Source organism: Manihot esculenta, chromosome 8, assembly GCF_001659605.2.
Source record: "Manihot esculenta cultivar AM560-2 chromosome 8, M.esculenta_v8, whole genome shotgun sequence".
Taxonomy (NCBI): domain Eukaryota; kingdom Viridiplantae; phylum Streptophyta; class Magnoliopsida; order Malpighiales; family Euphorbiaceae; genus Manihot; species Manihot esculenta.
In genome coordinates, this window is record NC_035168.2 from 38716082 (window position 1) to 38737276 (window position 21195).

At 34.0% G+C, this 21195-nt stretch overlaps 2 protein-coding genes across 3 annotated transcripts; one reads left to right on the top strand and one right to left on the bottom strand.

The window, feature by feature from the left end:
- The first annotated feature begins 1243 nt into the window (after positions 1 to 1243).
- Positions 1244 to 9035, top strand: LOC110621259 (protein EMBRYO SAC DEVELOPMENT ARREST 30). 2 transcript variants are annotated; one of them, XM_021765462.2, is made up of 11 exons: positions 1244 to 1595; positions 1693 to 1918; positions 2018 to 2111; positions 3299 to 3369; positions 3451 to 3539; positions 3653 to 3893; positions 4886 to 4998; positions 5683 to 5773; positions 6029 to 6157; positions 6866 to 7419; positions 7953 to 9035. In XM_021765462.2, the coding sequence occupies exons 2-11, from the start codon at positions 1754 to 1756 to the stop codon at positions 8398 to 8400; spliced, it is 1995 nt and encodes a 664-aa protein (XP_021621154.1). In that variant the 5' UTR covers positions 1244 to 1595; positions 1693 to 1753; the 3' UTR covers positions 8401 to 9035. The 2 variants fall into 2 exon arrangements, with proteins under 2 accessions (XP_021621154.1, XP_021621153.1); XM_021765461.2 differs by having other exon boundaries at positions 1245 to 1595; positions 3650 to 3893.
- A 785-nt stretch (positions 9036 to 9820) lies between these two features.
- Positions 9821 to 16682, bottom strand: LOC110620174 (syntaxin-132). The gene is made up of 13 exons (XM_021763793.2): positions 16358 to 16682; positions 15489 to 15587; positions 15297 to 15353; positions 14871 to 14919; positions 14181 to 14269; positions 14027 to 14100; positions 13341 to 13383; positions 13173 to 13233; positions 13037 to 13062; positions 12760 to 12837; positions 12275 to 12355; positions 10388 to 10453; positions 9821 to 10257 (listed from the first exon to the last, which is right to left on the bottom strand). Exons 1-13 carry the CDS (start codon positions 16373 to 16375, stop codon positions 10084 to 10086), a joined length of 915 nt encoding a protein of 304 aa, XP_021619485.1. The 5' UTR covers positions 16376 to 16682; the 3' UTR covers positions 9821 to 10083.
- Between the last annotated feature and the right edge of the window lie 4513 nt (positions 16683 to 21195).

Sequence of the window (21195 nt, forward strand, 5' to 3'; positions counted from 1 at the left end):
GGAGCCTCTTCTTATTTATCAGAGTATGAAAGCTCATGCATCTTGTTATGGTTGTTTGCTCAACTCTCACTTTGTTATTCCTGCATGTGCTGAAACTTATATCACTAATTATTATTTTAATATAAAATTAAAGAAATAAATTACAAATCTCAAAATAAAAAAAAAATCATGAAAAGCAAGTTATTTTTTCATGTTTTTCCTAAAGAAATAAAGAACAAAAATATGTAACGGTGAAGGAATTCGTGGGTCAAAGTAAGTGACGTCGCAGTCAATATTGCTGGTGCCATTAATGAAAGGGACGGAGGAGAACGCGTTTCTTAAGGGCATATTAACGGTGATAGCGACTTCAAACTCGTAACGGTTGACGAATATGGGGAATGCTTACGGCAACGGCGTGAGAGCATCAAGTTTGGATTATTAAAAAAAATAAAAATAAAAATAAAAGAAGTAGAAGAAAAAGACAAAGATAGCTGGGATCTCAGAGGCAGGCTGCAACAAAAGCTTATAACCTTTGAACTGTTGATTCAGACAAGCTAGTGAAATCAAAGAAATAATCATAGAATATCCGAATTCATTGATAAGATGTACATCGATATTTAGAATTTATAATAATGTATATTTTATTTTGTAACATACAATTCGATAATTTCTATTTAAATAATATAAAATAAATATTAATATTAGAGATAATAAATAAATAAATATATATATATAATATAACAAATATCACGTCAATAAAATAATTTAAAAATCTATAAAGTGAATGAGTTTTAAAATTTTATGAAAGTTAATAATTAACGAAAATAAATTAATCAATCGTTACTTAAATCCAAACAAGAAATTTAATAAAAAAAAATTGAATATCTGCCTTATGAATTTTTTTATTTTAAATAAGAGATCAAAAATAAAAATCATAAAATCACAAAATTTTGATAGATTTACTCCCATTTTAATTAATTAATTATTTAATTAAAAAAATTCATATTTAAATTCTTTAATTTTTTTGTGGTTAATAGCTTATATAATTTTAAATATTTATATTTTTTAAATATCTTTAATTAAGATTAAGATCAGTTAATTAATAAATTTTATAAAAAAATTAAAGCCGTTTAATTTTTATAAAATATAAAAACACTTTAAAGAAATAATTATAAAATATAAATAAATTAATACATTTTTCAAAAATTAAGGAATCGGATTAATGCTTTTAATAGTTTTTTCACTAAAAGAACATATATAGCAAATTACAATCTCTCTCTCTGAGATTCAGATTTTCAGCTTTCCTAATCTGGTGTTCAATATTCCCTTCCCAAATTCGCATTTTGATTTTTTTCTTCCCCTTCGAGGTTCGAGCACGCAGTCTCACTGTATCTGTTTCTCTCTCTTAATCCTTCTCCTCGAGATTTCAATTCTCCGGAATCTCCTCCGAGAAACCAAATAAACAAAAAGAAAAAGAAAAAGGAATTTCAAATCTCAGTCTGCCAAATCTCTTACACCTCTGTAACCCCAAAATAAAAAATCCCATGTTTTGCCTTTGAGCTAAAGCTTGCGTTGAGATCCGTTTACTGTGAAGCTTACAATCTTAGCTCTTACAGGTAAAATGCTTGCAATTATATGTCATATTTTCTTTGTTTTCTCCGGGAATTCCGTTTTTAAATTTTTTTTTTTTCCTTTTTTGGATTGGGGATGCAGGGTTTACTGTTGAGATATTCGAGCGTTTTCAGAATGCAAAATTAGTTTGTTATGATTGAAGATGGTATTCAAATCGAAGATAAAATGGATAGCTTTGTTAGTACTGATACTGTCGACGGTATCTCTTGTAGTTCACCTCTCTATAACCAAGTTTTCGAGTTCCAATTTGGTGTCTTATGCTCCAAAGGACACGGGTCTCGATTTCCCTCCTTTATCAGAGACACCGGTCAGCTCTGCAATTTTTTTTTCCTGGCTTGCATTTGTCCATCCATCTGCAAATTCTATTATTTCGTCAATTTAATTGTGTGTTTTTGGTCATTTGCAGAGTGTTAGATATGTTAGAAATAAGAAGTTATGGGGGGTTGTGAAGTCCTTAGAGTCATTGCAGCCTTATGCCAACCCAAGAAGCAGCTACCCAGGTGATTTCTCTGACCTCAATCTGTCTATTCTTCTTTCCTTTTTAAGTTTGCTATTGGTTATTGTTCTTTTAGGGGGTATGTTGAACTGTTTTAGTTAAGATGGGAATGTCGCCATCTTGTGTGCCCCACAACTACCTACCTCGTAACTCTTGGAAATTAAATGCCTTCCAATAGGCTTAGCGTTATAGAATTTGAAGTGACCCGTGATTAATTATGTTCAATTGTTTTGTTTGATGTAGAAAGGCTTTTGTAAATTTATCATCTGAGGGTGGTTTTTAGTTGGAAACTGTTTGGCACAATTTTGGATGGGAAATTTCGGTTGTAGGATTTAATTCAATCACAGTGCCACATCATTTTTTGCATCTGTTTACATGGTAGATTGTCCATCAAATCTCATGTGAACTGATGAATTCTCATTCTCAATTTTTTTTTTGTAGATTTTATGTATATGCTAAATAGTCGTTTAGAGAATTGGGCTATTATTTCATAGCTCCCATTTCTGTTCATTATTTTTTGATAGCATTACTTAGTTCTGCTTTTAAAGAACCTAATGTGGTTATTCTGATCATATGGTCAGCAATTGAAACTGTTCGGCCATTTTGATTTTCAAATTATGGAAATAATTTACTGATGCATTGTAGATGTAAGATGTGTGATCACCAGGTTATAGAATGGTGCTGGAAGTTTTTTTCTTCTTCTTCTTCTTCTTCTTCTTCTTCTTCTTCTTCTTCTTCTTCTTCTTCTTCTTCTTCTTCTCGAATACATGATTGAATTGTTTAAGCATTTGATGATGAATGATCAACATGTTGTCTTGGAGATTTTTGTTTTTAGTTGGAAGTGCCTCGGAGATGTGCGAAGCATAAAATGCCCAAAAGCGGTTGCCACCAGGTTATGCTTGGTGTATCCTGTGATCTATCAAATGCTCCTCTAAGTTCTTTAATCTGCCAGTCAAGTGTCATGATCTTGTGGAAAGCATTTTCGTTTCTTTAGTTAATACCTTCAACTTCATAACACTTCACCATAATATGTGATTTTGGAGAGACGACAAGTCTCTTCCACAAGGCTTCAATCTTTGTTGTATGCCACTTTTGTTTGAACAAGAAGATGCTTCTTTTTTGCTGGTCCCATGTTTATTATTAGATGATAATCTTCTGTATGTTTCTAAGTTTTTTCTTCTCCTTTTGCAGTTCCACATGAAAAGAACAATGGTTATATTTATGCAAAAATTTTTGGTGGATTTGAGAAGATAAGATCTTCGGTATGATTCATTTATTGGATCAATGTTACATCATCTATATTTTCACGTTGGAGTTCATAACATTTTTGGTTAATTTTCTAGATCTGTGATCTTGTCACCATATCCAGGCTTCTAAATGCTACTCTTGTCATTCCAGAGATTCAAGAAAGTATTCGGTCAAAAGGCATTAGGTATCTTGTTGCCATCTAATTTAATTGTTTCTGTCAATTCCTGTGGTTACATTAGTAAGTCTTGTAATTTTGTTTATTTTCCTTTATTTTTTCTTTGGAATTTCATACAGTAGGAAATTCAAGAGTTTTTCCTATCTCTATGACGAGGAACAGTTTATTGCATCACTTAAAAAGGATGTAATCATTGTGAAGAGCCTACCTGAAAATTTGAAGGCAGCTAGAAAAAGAAGTGAGTTCCCAACATTTAAGCCCAAAAGTGCTGCTTCTCCAAATTTTTATATCAAAGAAATTCTGCCTAAGTTGAAGAAATCTAAGGTTATTGGATTGGTGCTTGCTGATGGGGGATGCCTGCAGGTAGCTAAATATATTTCTATATTATACATTGAATTTGTTACTTGTTAGTATGAAAAAATAAATAAGGAGAAAAAAAGGGAAAAAAGAAAAGAGCAACCCCTCTACTTGAGAAAGAACATTTCTTCAATAAACAAAAACCTTGTACATTTCTTACATGGGAACAGTCCTGTTAATTATTTCCTTATTGCAACTTCCACATTAAAGTATTCAGTTGTTTGAAGTTAGAGCAGAATTTTCTTTTCTCACCTTTTCACCATCTCACTTTCTGGTGTCTATCCTCACTTGCCTTTCTGATGGTAACCACTTTTTTTCTAAAAGGATTATGCAGCTAACAGCTTATAGTGTTTTGTACTTGTGCCTGGCTCACTAATTCTGGATATACTGAAGGTCTTAGTATCAGGCCAAGTCTATGTTGAATAATTGAGGACCAAATTAATGACTGTTGGGGTAATCACATCCAGCATAGACAACATATTTTCCCCCAGGAACTTAATATTTGCTATGTTATGAGTTTCTTATAACCCATTAAATTTTGGCTCCTCCTAGCATATTTGAAAAAGAATATTTTTCATATTGGGGGCCTTTACTACAACTCATAACTCACTGATTTAGTTATTGCATCAAGTCACAGTTGCCAACCTCCCTTCTGGTGTCTTTTGAACATCATTTACAGTGTCACCACACACTACTAGTAAGCTATGAGCATCTCAACAACAGGAAACAGTGCCTTTTATGGTTGTTTAGTGGTGTTTGATTTATTGACTACCCTTGCCACAGGCTTTATTCACCTTCTTGTTGGCCTCTGTGAGATTATTGATTCCTTTCCTCTATTAATTGGTCCTTAGTCTAGAGTGTTTCAGTTTTCCATGTTCTCATGTTAATATCTGCAGCATTTTAAATGGTAATTGGCCAGTTTGGGGATAAAGTTTGAGTATGCATGCCACATTTAGGAGTAATTATTATATTCATGGATCGCTTATATTTTTCTTCAGTCAATTCTTCCACCTAGCATGTATGAGTTTCAGAGGCTTCGGTGCCGTGTTGCTTTTCATGCTCTTCAATTTCGGCAGGAAATTCAGGTCCTTGGTCACCAGATGGTTGAGAGGTATATTTTCTCCCCTTGTCTTTCTACTAGAGTCATAATGATATGACAGAATTATGGAGATACGCAACTTATGTTGTGTTTATAGGAGAAAACTAATAAACTAATTGATAATCTTGAAATCAATGGGACTTGGCTTGCATATATTATGATTCATGAACTTCAGCTAACATGTTTCCATAGAGAGTGAATTCCATTTGTATCTATTAAATTTGGGTCAGTCCTAATTCAAGCTATAAGTTAGCTCAAAGAGAAGGAGTGCCTAAAACCTTATAAAGGTACATTACCTCTGTCTCAAACCGATGTTGGATTCAATACACTCGCACACGCTCAGGACTAAACTGGAGTGTAAAAAATATGTATAGGAGGCTCAACATCGGTGCGAGGACGGGTACATCGTCCTTGTTCCAAACCGATTCTGTGATTTACTGGACATCCCCTCACGTTCAATACTACATTGGAGTGAAATATTTACGGAAGGCCCAACATGGGTGGGATAACTCAGATACCATGTTAAATTTAGATCAGGTCTAACTCATCTCTAAATTTAGGTCAAGGGAGGAGTGGCTAAGGTTGTTATAAGGACACATTACCTTATCCCAAACTGATGTGGAATTCAAGAGTATGTATTAGTTGGGCCATTTCAAGTGTTTTCCAATATGTGCTGTTTTCATAATTTTTCTGCAGGTTAAGAGCATGGGGTCAACCTTTCGTTGCATTTCATCCTGGTTTAGTGAGAGACACATTGGCGTATCATGGTTGTGCAGAACTTTTTCAGGCTAGTAGTTTAAGCCTTTTCTTCTCTGTTTCATTATCAACAACTAACCTGGCTGATTTACACAATGTATTTGATTTTCTGTTTTCTTATGAAAATTGGTTTTGATCCTAAACTTGTCAGTGCATTCAGTACTACCGAAGAGGGGGGGGTGGGGGGAGGTTCTCATGAAAAAAAATCTGAATGAATGATTCCATGGGTTTTATCACTTCTTTCAAATTCTTCTAACTCCACCTTGTCACTTTCTAATTCTTGTAGGATGTTCACACTGAACTTGTACAGTATCAAAGGGCACAGATGATCAAGCGAGGTATTCTTAAGGAAGAACTTAGTGTGGATTCACATTTACGTAGAGAAAATGGATCTTGCCCTCTCATGCCAGAAGAGGTATAGTCAAGTTTAAACTATCGGATCCAGATTGTTCATGCACTCTTACATTTTGTCTAGAGTGGTAGTTGATCCTTTTGATAGCAATGGTTCTTCCAAGAATTCTTATTTTGTTCCTTACTAAAACCTAAGCAAATTGAAGAGTTGGTAGACGAAGATTTAGAAATTCATTGGTGAAGGTGTTATTTAGTAGGAGACTAACAGTTAAATATGGAAGCAAGTCTGCCACAAGTTTGGGGAAATGTTGGTGTCACACTGTTACCAGTTTTACATTAGTTTTTTGGATGTCCAAAAGTCATTCAAACAGAAATAAAATAATTTAATTGAAAATTTTCCATATTTGTTAGGGTTTTACATGTTAAGTGATGTTGGCCGAATTGGTGGTTGACCTAGTCAGGTTTATGGTAATGGTATATGGATGTTTGAAGTCTTTGGGCAATGGTGTATGCAGTTGTGGGTTTCTGTGTGTGCATGGAAAACTAGCTGTAAAGGCTTGGTTCATATTAATGGGTATTTTGAACAGGACCTTGCTTTATTCTGCTAACCTAGTCTATATGCTGGATTTATTAAATTCTTGCCAGTCTCCACAATCTGCTAGCATTTATTTTTCCTTTTTTCAGATATTCTGTTCTGGTGTTGTGGTTCATATATTCAATAATGGTTATTTTGGAAGTTTATTTTGTTAGTATTGTGTTGAAAATGCTGCAGGTTGGACTTCTTCTCCGAGCAATTGGCTATCCTCCCAAAACTACAATTTACATGGCAGGTTCTGAAACTTTTGGTGGTCAACGTGTTCTGATCCCTCTTCGTGCAATGTTTGCTAATGTGGTAGATCGCACTTCAGTGTGCAGCAAGCAAGAGTTGTTTGACTTGGTTGGTCCTGAGCCACCTCTTTCTGTAGATTCCTTTAAACTTCCTCCTCTCAAAAGTGAGAAACAACTTAAGGATGAGTGGCAGAGGGCAGGACCTCGGCCTCGCCCTCTTCCCCCACCTCCAGACCGGCCCATATACCGACATGAAAAAGAAGGCTGGTATGGTTGGATCACTGAGACTAAATCTGAACCAGACCCTTCCCCAATGGATTTAAGAAGGCAGGCACACAAGTTACTCTGGGATGCTCTTGATTACATTGTCTCTGTGGAAGCAGACACATTTTTTCCTGGTTTTAATAATGATGGAAGTGGTTGGCCGGATTTCTCAAGCTTGGTCATGGGACAGCGGCTATATGAAAGTGCTGCTTCTAGAACATATCGACCAGATAGGTAAAATGGGCCTGAAACTGCTATTTGATTTGGTTAAAAAAGATTCTGAATGTTAAAATTGATTCAAGTTCAGTGTTCTTAAAGCTTGAGCTGGCAGTAATATAAGATAATCACCATATTTGTTATGCTCGGGAGTCTCTTATCTTTATCGATATTAAAGTATCCCTTATTTAACATAACTATTCAATGGCAGAAGGGGATGTTATATTTCACACAAGTTCTTAATTATCAGTTAAATATGAATTTAGTCTCATATTTACTGAATTTCTGTAGTGCTGTGATGCATCATTGTATAGCATGCTATGTTATAAAGAGAAAGGGAAAGAAACAGAATGCAATAGATGTGAAAGAAGGATATTTACAAGTCCACGTGTTATTTTACCTATGACACAACTTTCGTGTATGACCATCATCACAACTTCGGTGTCATGGGTGTTTCTTTTTTTTTTTCTTATTTTACCTATTCATTCTTTGTTGACCACAGTATATGGATCTTTGTAACTTCCCTGATACTTCATTGGTTTTTCAAACAGGAAAGCCTTTGCAAAGTTATTCAACATTACCCGCAACGACATGTATCATCCCAAGCATAATTGGACACTCGCAGTGAGGGAACTTCTCAACAAAAGCTTGGGTGAAGATGGCCTAGTCAGGCAATCCCTTTTGTCAAAACCCTCATCTTTTCTATCTCATCCTCTTCCTGAATGCTCTTGTAGAATTTCATCTGCTGAGTTTCAAACTCCACTAGAAGATATTGATGGCCGATACCTATATGGAGGTGAGGATGAATGCCCAGAATGGATGCAGCATGGACAGGAAGCTCTTTCCTCCGAGTCAATTGGGTTGGAAGGAGCTAAACATGATGATAATGAATCTGAATATGAGAATGAGACGGTTCAACAAGAATCTGATGACAGTGGCGGTAAGAGTAGTCTGACTCTATCCATTGATCAGGATGATGAATGGGACCCCAATGACTAGAAACATTCTTTGCAAATGATACGACTTAATTGTGAAGTTGGTTTTTGCTTTTTGGCAATATCTTCTTCAATCAGAAATTGTGGGGAAGAGATGGCATTCGAAGATCATTTTCAAATCAAAGCTCCAACTTCGATTTTTTGAGGGAAATAAATTCAGATTTATTCTTTATTAGTAGATTGAGGACTCGTTCAGTTACAGAAAAAGCAAAAACATTTGTATACCTTCACACAACAGACTTTGTGAACACTACAGCAGCGAGAATGATCGATGTGGTCCAGACCAGTTGATTGCAGCCCATATTCAAAGGCATCTTACATCATCGAAGATGTTTCATAGTGGGGAAGTTGCAATGGATGTTGTATTGTGGCAGCTTGCAGTCAGTTCCACTTGATCTTTTTGAGTACTGATTTGTTCTGTTTCTTGCCATGAATGTAAAGTTGTTCTAAAGGAAATCAATTAATCATATAGTTTTTCATTATATTATATTAATTGTAGTACTTTTCCATCGTTGATTGTTTTATTCAGATTTTTTCATATGCAAGAGTTGTAATATTGATTTTGGCAAATTCAATTGGTTGAACAAAATGCAGTTGGAATATGATGAAAAAAAGATGAGACCCACTTCATCCGAGATCAGTAACCTGTTGTTTTTTCAGAATTATAGTAGGTTTTATTTGTCAAATTGGATGTGTACCCGAACTTTGTCATTCTAGTTTTGATTTTATGCATCATTGACGGCCTGCTTAAATCTAAGACTTTTGTAAGAATTCTCCATAATTGATTTATTATTTGTCAACTCTTTTGTTGGAATGGAATGATAAAATTCTTTGTAACTTCCAAAAAAAACATTATTTTAAAAGAAATATAACTCATGCATAATCATTTGATTTTTTTTTTCTATATAAAATAAATTGTTACAAATTTTTTTTTACCAAGAAGAGTGAGCAAATCCAGAAGTGCATAACGGCGTATGTTGCTTGGACAGCAGGGCTGCTCTGAGAACAGCTCTCCCATTTCATTAATGGCCATTCTTTGTTCTGGTATTAGAATGGCGCAGTAGTTAATTCAACAAACCAACTGTTGTATTGCCCTCAATTTATATTTCTATATGCTGTCAGCCACTCAGCAGGCAAATTCCATCTCCAAAATTCCAAGTGCAAATGGATACAAGGAAATACACAATCGCATATCAGGGCAAGCAGAACTACTCATGAAATACAGCGAAAAGAAAAATAAAATAAAATAAGAGAATCAGAAGTTTCACGACTCGCAAAAAAAGCTCATCTGGAAACATAGCATCAGAGACACCGTATATGAAAATTTTTTTCTTAGGTTTTGATAGCCCATTGTGTTCTTAATAGGCAATTTGGCTATGAACATGTGGAAAGTAGCACAAACATGGAGAAATAAAAGCAAGAAATTGCAAAAACTAGTGACAAACTGGCTTAGAACATTCATCTCCAAGAATCTCAAGCTTACTTTGTTCAACGTTTATGGATTTTGCGTATGCGGAAGAATACAATACACTTTAAGTGAAGCAAAAGCAACAAAACTTGTCATACAATTTTAAAAAAGATGCAAGCTGAATTCGTAAATGAACAGCAAAATAATAGACAAATTGCTGAGTGGAGTCCAAAAGTTTTACGTTCGACTCATTTATACAATATACATACAACATAGACGCTAAGCACCCTTGTTGCTACTCCATGGTTTGATTACAGCAACAACGATTATTGCAACAATGATAAGAAGGATTATGATGGCAATACACATCCATTTCCTGGAGCTCTTCTGCAATGACTTTGCCCTTTGGAGAGCAGTATTCCCTGACTGCACATGATCTACTGCACTAGACACCTAGATAACAGGAAATCATCATGATTTTCAGCATTCTAGCTATTATCCACAGCATTTTAGCTATGGTCCATGATAATATTCCTTTCTTCACTTGACAAAGCTGTTGGGCATTAGGAATAAGTTCAATTACCTGTGATTCTATGTTGTCTAACATTTCCCCCTGCGCATCCACCAAAACTGCCATATCCAGAAAAACCTGCACAGCAAGAGTGATTAAAAATCAGAATTATTCTCTTCCGAGTACACAGAAATACATATTTTAATAGATGCATATGGATTTGTGTGCATGCACATGATTGGCTCCCGAAAATATACACAAGGATAATTCTATTTGGAAACAAGTTCAACATGCCCTTGCCCTTTTCATTGACTACCAAATAAGCCCAGTGCAATTTTTAGCCTGAACAAACCTGTACCTTTCCATTTAAGACTGAATCAGTCCTAACAAAAAAAAATATTAATTTTTAACTAATAAATACTTTTTATGGTAATTTTTAGTTATGGAAATTTATATATTTTTTATTAAAATAAAAAAAAAAAAGAAAACAATAATTTGAGACGAAGTAACCCATAAACACCCTCCCACTTTTATTCTTTTTCTTCCTGATTTCACTAAGCCTATCTCCCACTCCATCAGTCCATCTCCATTTTTCTGACCAATGATACAGCAACAGCAAACAGTGGACAGTTGATACGCGTGAAAACAGGTATATGTTTTTGGCCTATACCCTTCTTTTTCTCATTCTTCAAAATCTGCTCCAGTCAGTGACCCACACGTGTCTGAAAGTCTCTTTCCTGAGGATTTGCTCTCCTTTCAGCTTCAGTTGGGGTGCCTTTTCTCTGAGTAACTCTTGCTATGTGGTTTTTAATGTTCGTACTCCCCAATGATTCTTGATTGTTCTTGATGTTTATGGGTTTGAGGAAGAAATATTAATTTCTGGGTTTGATTGCTTTGTGGTCTTAAGTGGTTTTTGATTTTCTATAGTTGATTCAAACAGAAGCTAATGGCATTCAATCCATACCCCGTCGATGCATTAGCCACTTTCAAGCACTGGCAAACAATCGGCTAAGGTAGTCATATCTGATCTTGATGTTTCTGAATTTGAATGCCATCTATGTGTCAGAATGCCATCACCAGAAATGGTAGTAAGCTTGATGTTTCTGGATTTTTGATAGAAGGCATAATTTTAGGGTTTGGATGAGAACATGCTTTCCAGGGTTTGATATTCATGTTCTACAGTTTTTTTAATTTTTAATTTTAATTAAAAATAATAAATAGTTTTTAATAAAAAATAATATTTTATTATAAAAAGTATAGTATTCTATTAAGTCTGGGGCTCTGGGCTCACATAGTTGTTGGAACAAAGAGACAAAACAATATATTTTATTACCAAAAATATAGTAATTTTGTTATGGGTTAATTTGAGCTTCAATCAAAAAGTTAAAAATGACTTATTTGAATCCTGTGAAATAGAACATGGGTATATTGACTTCAATTCTATTCCAAGAAGTTATAATAATGAGGATTACTGTGGAACACTTATTCACAAAATGACAATTCCCTTCCTACAATTACAGGAGCAAATGCTCCAATATCATGCTCATGCATTAAGCCTAGCTTTAAGTTTCACTGTACCTTAGAAACAGAGTAGCATAATTATGGTCCCATTTTAGCAAGGGATTTATGGATACTTGGGGACAAGGGTATCATAGTTAGGGTCCAATTATAGGGAGGTATATATGGAGGTGCCTGTTTTGATGAATATCCTCTTTAATCTTCCTTCTTTATTTTCTTAGGTTCTTAATCCTTTTTATGTTGTGTTTTAGGCTGTCATCCAATTCCCATAATCCAACTACAGTGCAAGATGTGTTCGCTTGTGCATGTGTGTATACATTAAATTGTTAAAATTGTTGATGATATAAATTGATGTTGAAATCAAACACAACACATTATTGGACATAGAAAACAACAATTCAGTACATACAATACAAATAAAAAATTATAATCATGAAATACCTGTTGTAAGTCCAGAAGCTTCCGCTCCAAATCTCTAACAGCATCATGGCGTTCTTGAATTTCTGCCAGAGTATCCATTATCTGCATACCAAAATAGGTAAATGAAATTCAGCATGAACATTTATAGTCAACTGACTTTTAGATAAACCACATGTCATACACACAATAACTAAAATATCTAAAAATGTTCTTTTCTAGAGAAAGATAAATTTAAAAAGAAAAAGAAAAAAAAACATAGAACTGAGGATGGGAAAAAGGGTAAAAATGAACCATTTAGATCTTAATGAGTGAGTTTCGTATTCCACTCACTAGTGGCATTGGGGTAGGAAGAAAGCCTCACCAAAACTGTTTATACACCATTCATACTTGCACTGAATACAAAAAGAACATTTATTTTAAGAACGAATTTTCTCCCCTAGCCTTTGCAAAGAGCTAGTATGCGAGATAAGGAAACAGATCTGTGAAGGAAGAAACAAGCAACAAACCTGGCCTCGCCCTTGCTCATGAATTGCATTTTGGAAAATTTGTTCACTATCTCCAGTTTCAATCAACCTGTCAATTGTCTGCCAAAGTTTAATAATAACAATGAGTTTACAAAAATATAAAATTACAGCCACCAAGGCATAGCTCAGGCAGGGGGATTGGATCTGAAGGTTTGGGCAGATACTAAGAGATTTAACAATGCTGCGTTAAACGGAGGGGGGAAAAGTAGGACAAAGAATATGAATTTGCTTGTGATGTTTTGAGCAGAAAAAAAAATACCTCTTCATCTGCTCTAGTGCCCGTCACTGAAAACCAAGGAGAACAAGAAATAGAAATAGTCACCATCATATGTTACACAAGGCATCATTTTGTAGACATGATAGCCACAGACGAGGACCAAGTGAAAGGTTCAAACCTGTGAAAACACGCCTCTCAACGACCTCTCTGTATTCTTGATGGATAGTTTCCCTTAGATTCTGCACAATTCACAAATAAGTGAAAAATTGAAACCACAAAAGGTAGGAAAGTGAAATGTAACAGACCCTCAATTCAAACATGCGTGTCTAACTGTCTATATTGCTACCTGAAATTCAGCCATCTTGTCTTTCAACTTCTTTTTCAAGGCCCTGCACAATAATATGAAAATGGTTTAGAGTCAGATCAGATTATTTGGCAATACAATCCCATTATGCCAAATTACTAGGAAATTCTTCTGTAAGGGTAATATAATTTATAGAACTGCAAAAAATAAAGTTTAAATGCCCTCTTTTCACTGCATTCAGACTGATAAAAGAACCAACAGTTCTTCTATAAGTTTCAGGTTTCAACTAATTATGCATTTATGGGAAAGTTATCAAGTTTCATACAAAAGAACTACCAAAATAAACCCCTTTTTAGAGTCTCAGAAAAGGAGGAATTCCTTAATTGCTGGGGTTAATAAATAATGTAGGAAAAATCAATGTGCATATGTATGGCTATATTTCAGGATTCAGTAAAATATAAATTGAAAAAAGAAACGGTTAGAACAGAAAAAAAAAAAAAAAAAAAGATAATAAATATGGACTATGAAGTAAGCATGTCCCTTATGTCCTAAAATAACTCTGACAATTTGCATGAATATCATCCTTATATATAATCTCTCATAGCATTTGAAAACTCATGGTGATTGTAAAGAAACTTTGAAGCCTGCCATCAGTGGTAATGAAAAATTAGCACAGCTCAAGGAAAAAAATGATAATTATTGGAAAGCGGAGTTCGGGTGTAACTTACATAGTTGTTGAGGTTCTTGATCGGTCTACACCTGTTCCTTTTCCACATCCTGGCTTCTGCCTATTTGCTAAATTCTGAACCGCCAAAAGATGATGTGAGCCATCTGGACTTCTGGAGGACACAAATCAATGAAGAAAAAGCAAAAGTCATTTACCTCTTTGTCAAGTTCCTCAATTTTTGACTTTAATGAACGAGCAATTTTTCCAACTTCATCAACATCTTTCTCCATTCGCTGCTTAATTGCTGCAGATGAAAACCAGACCAATCACTAAGTTTTAAGGTTCATAACAATGCAGATAAATTTCAAGTTGATGAAGGACATGAGAAGATATATTGGAAATTTGAAACTAAACCAAAAAATAGAAAGACAAAGGAGGAAAATAAATAATAAGGTAAGAGTGAAAAGATTGATCCACACATAAACTTAATGAATGCATTGGCAAACATCAGCATATGTTATTTGCAACTAACTGGAGTTCTTCTAAGTTCTAGCCCCATTTATATTTGGAGATAGTGCAAAGTCTGACCACCCTAAACTTTGAAACTGAATTTAAATTTCTTACAATAGGTTGATGCATTACATATTTGATATTTTCTGGTTTACTTTCCCGCCATTCAAGTTTTCTAGCTAGTGGAAATTAAAAATGGGAACATGGCATGAATGAAAGCAGTTGGGAACGATTTCCTAGTTCATCTAGTCCCTGTGTAATTTTGCTCTCTTCAACTCACTCTGTCCTTTTTCTCAGTGCAACTGATTTGTGTTTGCAGAACAAAAGGTAGTAGTACATCATTAGCAAGAAATCACAGTTGCAAAAATATCAATGGAAATGCGAACTGATAAAACCTTTCATGGCAGGAGCTTTAGTCACAGCCTTTGACTCTTCATTTGCATCCTGCAAACAAAATTTGAAAGTTAATGAAGATAAAATTTTCAGTCATCAAAGGCATTATTTGCAAGATTTAACTCTTCCTCACTATCTATACACAAGTACAAAATTAGAATTAGAATATACTGAATATGACTACATTGTGCACACTAGGCTTTGTTCCAACAGTAGGGAAAGAGTGTCAATATATGTAGCTATTCACTCCCTGTACTGCCATTATTATCTTATAGTTTAAGCTGTTAGCCTTTTTTTTTTTAATTTATCAAATCAGGGTGTTCGTTGCATCCATGCAGTAGACAGACACAGAAATTGCAAAAAGCTACTCAAGTTACTAGGACTGAGCAAGTCAGATTAGATGAAAGGAAAATAAAGAAAGCTTGTACCTGCAGCTTTTTAAGTAGCTTATCCAGCTTCTCATTTTGTTTCTCAATCTCTTGAACCTGCAAAAGAGTGAAACGAATGTAGATAAAAATAGAAGTCCTCATGCAGAAAGATCGTACCATCCAAAAAATTTATGGCAGGAATATATAAGGTACAACCAAATAGATGGAGAATGAAGGAAAATTACTAAGCACCTTTTTAAAGAAATTCTCCAAGCCCGTTTCTGTAGAAGTCATTCCCATCTCAATATCTCCACCTCTAGAACCCTGACCACGAGGGATCTCAAAAGATTCCTGCAAAATTAATCAAGTCATTACAAGTACATGCAGCTCAACGTACTATAACCTGACTAACATCTGCAGAATATCGCAACCACTTGATAATAGCATAACAAGTATAATAGATCACATTCAGGAAAGATTAAGCCAATAGTTAATAGTTAATAGTGAAGAAAACATCTTCCTTGTGATTAGCTTCTCAGGGGTTTTAACACATTCACTAGCATTGTGAATCCTCCAGCACCATTACCCCCCCCCCCAAAAAAAAAAAGAGAAGAAAAATAAAAAGCCACCGGGTGTCTCTTATTAGTAAACAGCAGCAAGATAATGATGTAAAATAGGAACTATGTCACTTGTATGAGTGTACACACTAATTCAATTAAAAATATTGAGAACAGTATAACTGCCTAGCACTTGCAGTATAGAATCGAGATCTTCATAAAGTAAAAAAGACCAGATTAATTAATGCGGTCAAAAGATTCATCTTCAATATCAAAATGCTTGAACGGTTCACTTCTGTGTTTCATTCCATAGTTCCAAACAATTAATTTCCACGAAAATTTTTGAATTTCCCTTCAAAATTTCTGCAGTATCAGCAAACAAAAGAGGATTCTGAACTTTCTAACTAACAGAACCTACAATCCAATCCTTAATTTACTCCGTGAGTAGTGGATCCAACTAAGAATGCTATCGCAATCTTACAGAAAACACTGTAGATCAAGACAAACACAAATAGAACAAACAACAGCAAACAAACAAAAACAACAAAAACTTATAAAATTTACCGATAGAAGATCGTTCATTGTGGAATAATCAGCTCAAAGAACCCTCCTTTTTTCTCAATTTTTGAAAATAAAAAGGATCAAAAAGTGAAGAAGAGGAGAGGTATAGAGTGTCAGATCAGGAAAGGAATATAAACCAGGTCTTAATTTGTAGAAAAACGTCAAGACAAGCTCATAACTAGGGTTCTTTTTTATTTGTTTCTATTGTGGAGAGAGAAATTGAAAGCTCTTTTGACGTTGAAAATTGAAATCATGGGGAGGGAGGAGAAGGAGAAGGAGAAAGGTGACAAACAGACCGCGAAGCAAGGCAGCTTCCTTTTACGGGTGAAATCTTCTGTGAAGCTGCACACAGTTTAAACATATCTGAGCCGTTAATCTTTTTGCATTCACATTTAAAAATTAAAAAAATATTAAATTCCTAATTTTTTAATAAATTAACTAATTCATCTCAATTTTAAAATTATTTCATTATTTTAATATTTCTATAATTAATTTATGTTAAAAACATATTTAAATTGATTTTTAATTTACATTCATATCAAATACTTTCATTTGCCGCTTTATATTTAAAAAAAAAAAAAGAAAAAGAAAAAAAGGAAGAATATTGCGTGAATGGAAGGAGTGTGATACGTGGACAGTTGTCTTGTAGGCCACAGCAAAGGCATGTTCGGTGACAGAGATGTCTGATCTGTCTTCATAATCAGGTGCTTCTTCCATGTATTCCGAAATTAATTTTAATAATTTAGTTGACTAATTTTTTTATTCATTTAATTATTTAAATAAAAACTTAAAAAATTAAAATCTTTATAAACAAAAACTTTAAAATTAATATGTATAAAAATTTTGTCCAATTAAAAATGATTTTTGAAAAAGAAAACTTGAAACTCATTATAATACATTATCCACTGCCATTGGGTTGATCTATTTTTATCAAATATATCATTAATTTTTTTAAATTATCATAGATTTTTATTTTTTTTAAATAATAAAAAAATTTCATTAATTTATAGAGAATAAAAAAATAATGTGAGAAGGAGGGACATCAATTGAAACTCCTTAACTTAATTCAGAATGAGTCGATATTCCTAGAATATGAGCGATATCGCAGATTTATGAACAAAAACACACTTTACTTTCTAGATAAAAACAGTTTACAAATAGATTTCTCATTTATTTATTTAACTTTACTTAAAATTTACATTTAAAATTTCATAATTTTAATAATAATTTTAATATTAGTAAAAAACACTTGGATTAAATGTTGAAGCATATATTTAGATAATATTACATATTTCCTCTTTTTTATAATTTTTATCTTGTATTATTTGTAAATATTATATAAACTTCATAGAGTTAAAAAGAAAAAATTATATAAATTCTAACTATATGGAATAATCATAAAATTAAAATTAAAAATACATAAAAATTAAACATTAATAAAATATAAAATAAACACATCAGACAAAAATAAATGTAAATCTAAGTTAATCAATTCAAAATTTAGAAACGAGATAATTGATTTTGTGTACTTGTATATATAAATAAAATAATTTTTAAATTCCAAAAAAAATAAATTAATTTAAGATTATATAATAGATCATTATCAGATTGAGTTTTATTTAATTTAAAAACAATTATCAATTAAAATGTAATTTGTAAATATAAAAATATAAAAATAATTTTTAATTAAATTATTATGTCCATTTATCAACGACCAATTACTTTTAATATTTCAATTTAAATTACAATAAATATAAAATAAATTACTAGGGAACAATATTATAGTTATTTGAGATTTTTTTTTGTACATTTTTGGAGAAGCTACTAGAAAATTTAAATAAATCATTAATAAAAAATGAAATTTAATATACATAATTAAAAAATTAAAAAAAATGTTGGGCCAAGGCTCCCTTGCATTCCTCCGTCCGCCGCTGCCCGTCTCGATTAATGTTATTAGAAAAATTACAATACAGTTTCTAAAATTTTCTTTGAATAGTAAAATAAATTTTAAATACATATTTTATTATAATAATATTATTGGGTTTGACTTGTTTGAATCCTAGACTTCATCCGACTCCATTTTTCTTCCTTAAGAACTAAGGAATAAGGAGTGGCCTTTACTGTAAAGGAAAACGTGGACATGCGTTTATTCAATAATTTAAATATATTTTTAATTTTACTATAAATAATTTTTTTTTATAGAGAGATTGAAAATATTAATGCGTGGATATAATATGTATATAATTATAATAAATTATATAATTATAAATTAATTATTTTATAAAGAATTATTAAAAATTGTCTGCCTTGTAATATGTATATATACTCATTTATTTTAATGAAAAAATATATTGATATTATCCAATTATTTTTTATTTTTTTAAATGATATCAAAGTCATTTCCGTAGAGATTTAATTTTCTCTCGTTAAATTTTAAATTTTTAAAAATTTAGAGCTTTTACTATTTTGTATTACTCATTTGGGATAATATTTATTTCTTACCGTTCACCTAGAGAGGACGCCAAAGTCGCCTTGCAGTTCCCTCCTCAGATCTATAGTTCGTTTGTCGTTTGGATAGTGGGTGGTGGTGTTTTTTGATATTGTTCATTAAGTTAGATTTTGTTATCTTCTTTTAATTCGTTTGAAAGTATAAGAGTATATGATTTTGGTTAAAATGGTTTCTAACAGTAAGATTTATATTATTAAAATTATCTCAACGTTTTCAGTAGCGGCTGATGTAACGACCCCGAAACGGACCGTCACCGGCGCTAGGATTCAGGTCGGCTTAAGGCCGCCAGAACCCGTAGCAAGCCTGTAATACTCTCTGTGTACCTGTAAATCTCATACATGATCATACATTTTCAGTGAAAATAAAAACTCTTTTCTCTGTACCAAGGCTTAACCTGTGCATGCACTAACTCTGTACTTAGTACTCTGTACCCCTGACTAGAGCTTGCTCTAGCTAGGTTATTTCATACCTGTTAAGCCTGGTTTTTTTCACATACTCTGTAAAACATATACATATACAGATCATGTACATAAACCGAAGATTTACAACACTAACATTACTAAGTCAAGCACAATTCTAACTGAATATACAACTGATACATCTCTTAATAAATACATGTCCACTCTAAATTATTACAAGTCTCAGTTTCTCTTTCTGAACTCTTCTAGACTTTCCCTCTGTACGCTGTACACTGATTCCTGCAAGACTGGGATAAAGGGAGTGGGATGAGCTCTATAGCCCAGTGAGTAGAATAATAAAATCAGTCATAACATATGATCTCATGGAATGCGTCATAACACAAACAAGCCACATCAAGAGTAAACCTGTCACCACATAGCCTCAGTAACTTCCGTGCCAGGGCGTAGAATCGAGCACCTGGTCTTCCTGTCATATATGTATATGTGTATAACACCTCTGTACTTACCATTGCCAGGGCGTAGTCAAAGGCTCCTGGTCTTTACTATACCTGCCAGGGCGTAGTCAAAGGCTCCTGGTCTTAACTCAGAGACTATTGGATCATTCAGCATTTACTCACACCAACAAGTAGCAATGCAATGCAACATATTCGTGAATACTAATGCAGTCAACCTATTTGTATAACCATGATGCATGAGATATGCTAAAACATTCCATTGTTTCATTAAAAGTACTACGTTTAGTTCCACTCACCTCTGGCTCTGGACTGACTCTGCAGGTTCAGTAAACTCCGGAGCAGTACTCACTGCTGCTCTCTCTGGTTCCTCTGGTCTGTATAAACACATAAAGACTTAAATGAGGGACCAAACTACCTTAAGCATACCTCTATTAAACTACCCAAGAATTACCTAAGAATCTCCTTAATCTTACTCTCAAGCTCATGCAAAACATACAAAAGAAAAGCTAGACAGAACACTTTCGGCGGCAGGTTCGGCGGCCGAATGTCCTCTCCAGAGACGAAACGCAAGCACCTTCGGCGGCACCTTCGGCGGCCGAATCCCCCAAACAGAGCCGAACATGCAAAAACACTCGGGGCAAGCTGTGGCAACCTAGCCACCATGCAGGAGGTTCGGCGGCCGAATGAATCTTCGGCTACCGAACCTGAGTTCATCCAGAACTCAGCTTCAACGGCAAACCATCTCCTCCTTCCCTTCAATTCCTCCAAACATGCATATTTCAACTAGTCAACACACATATACTCAAGTATATGATCACAGGGGTCCAAAACTAGCTAATAACCCCAAACAACAAAACAAACATAACACATAAACATGTATACATGCATAAATCATTAAAACCATCATTTTTCACCTAAACATGCATCTCCTTCCTTAACCCCATAAAACCTTCAGAAAACATATAAACAAGTTCCAAATCTTCACTTACCTCCTGTATAACAAGAAGATGAACAATCCTCACGTGAAGTTTTGGACAAAATCTCCTTCAAACACCTTAACCCTTAAACCTTAACTTTTATGCACAAAATCTTCAAACACTTAGCAAACCAACATAAATTCTGTATGAGCTGCTGAAACCACTTGCAGATGAGTCATAAAAGACGTGGCTAATCCATGGCAAGAATCTGAGGCCAACACCTGTCAAAATCCATGACTCAGCTGACCAGCCAACTCAGCTTCGGCTGCCCAATCGCATGCAAAATCATGCAAACATTCGGGGGCCGAACTTGCACTTCGGACGCCAAACCTTGGCCACTTTCGGCAGCCGAACTTACCTTCGGCGGCCGAACTTGGCTCAGCTGCCTTGGTTCATTGCAACTCATAACACTTAGTAAAACATAAATCCTACCCTTTTTATAGAATTCCGACACCCCGAATTCCACCGGACTACAGGAATT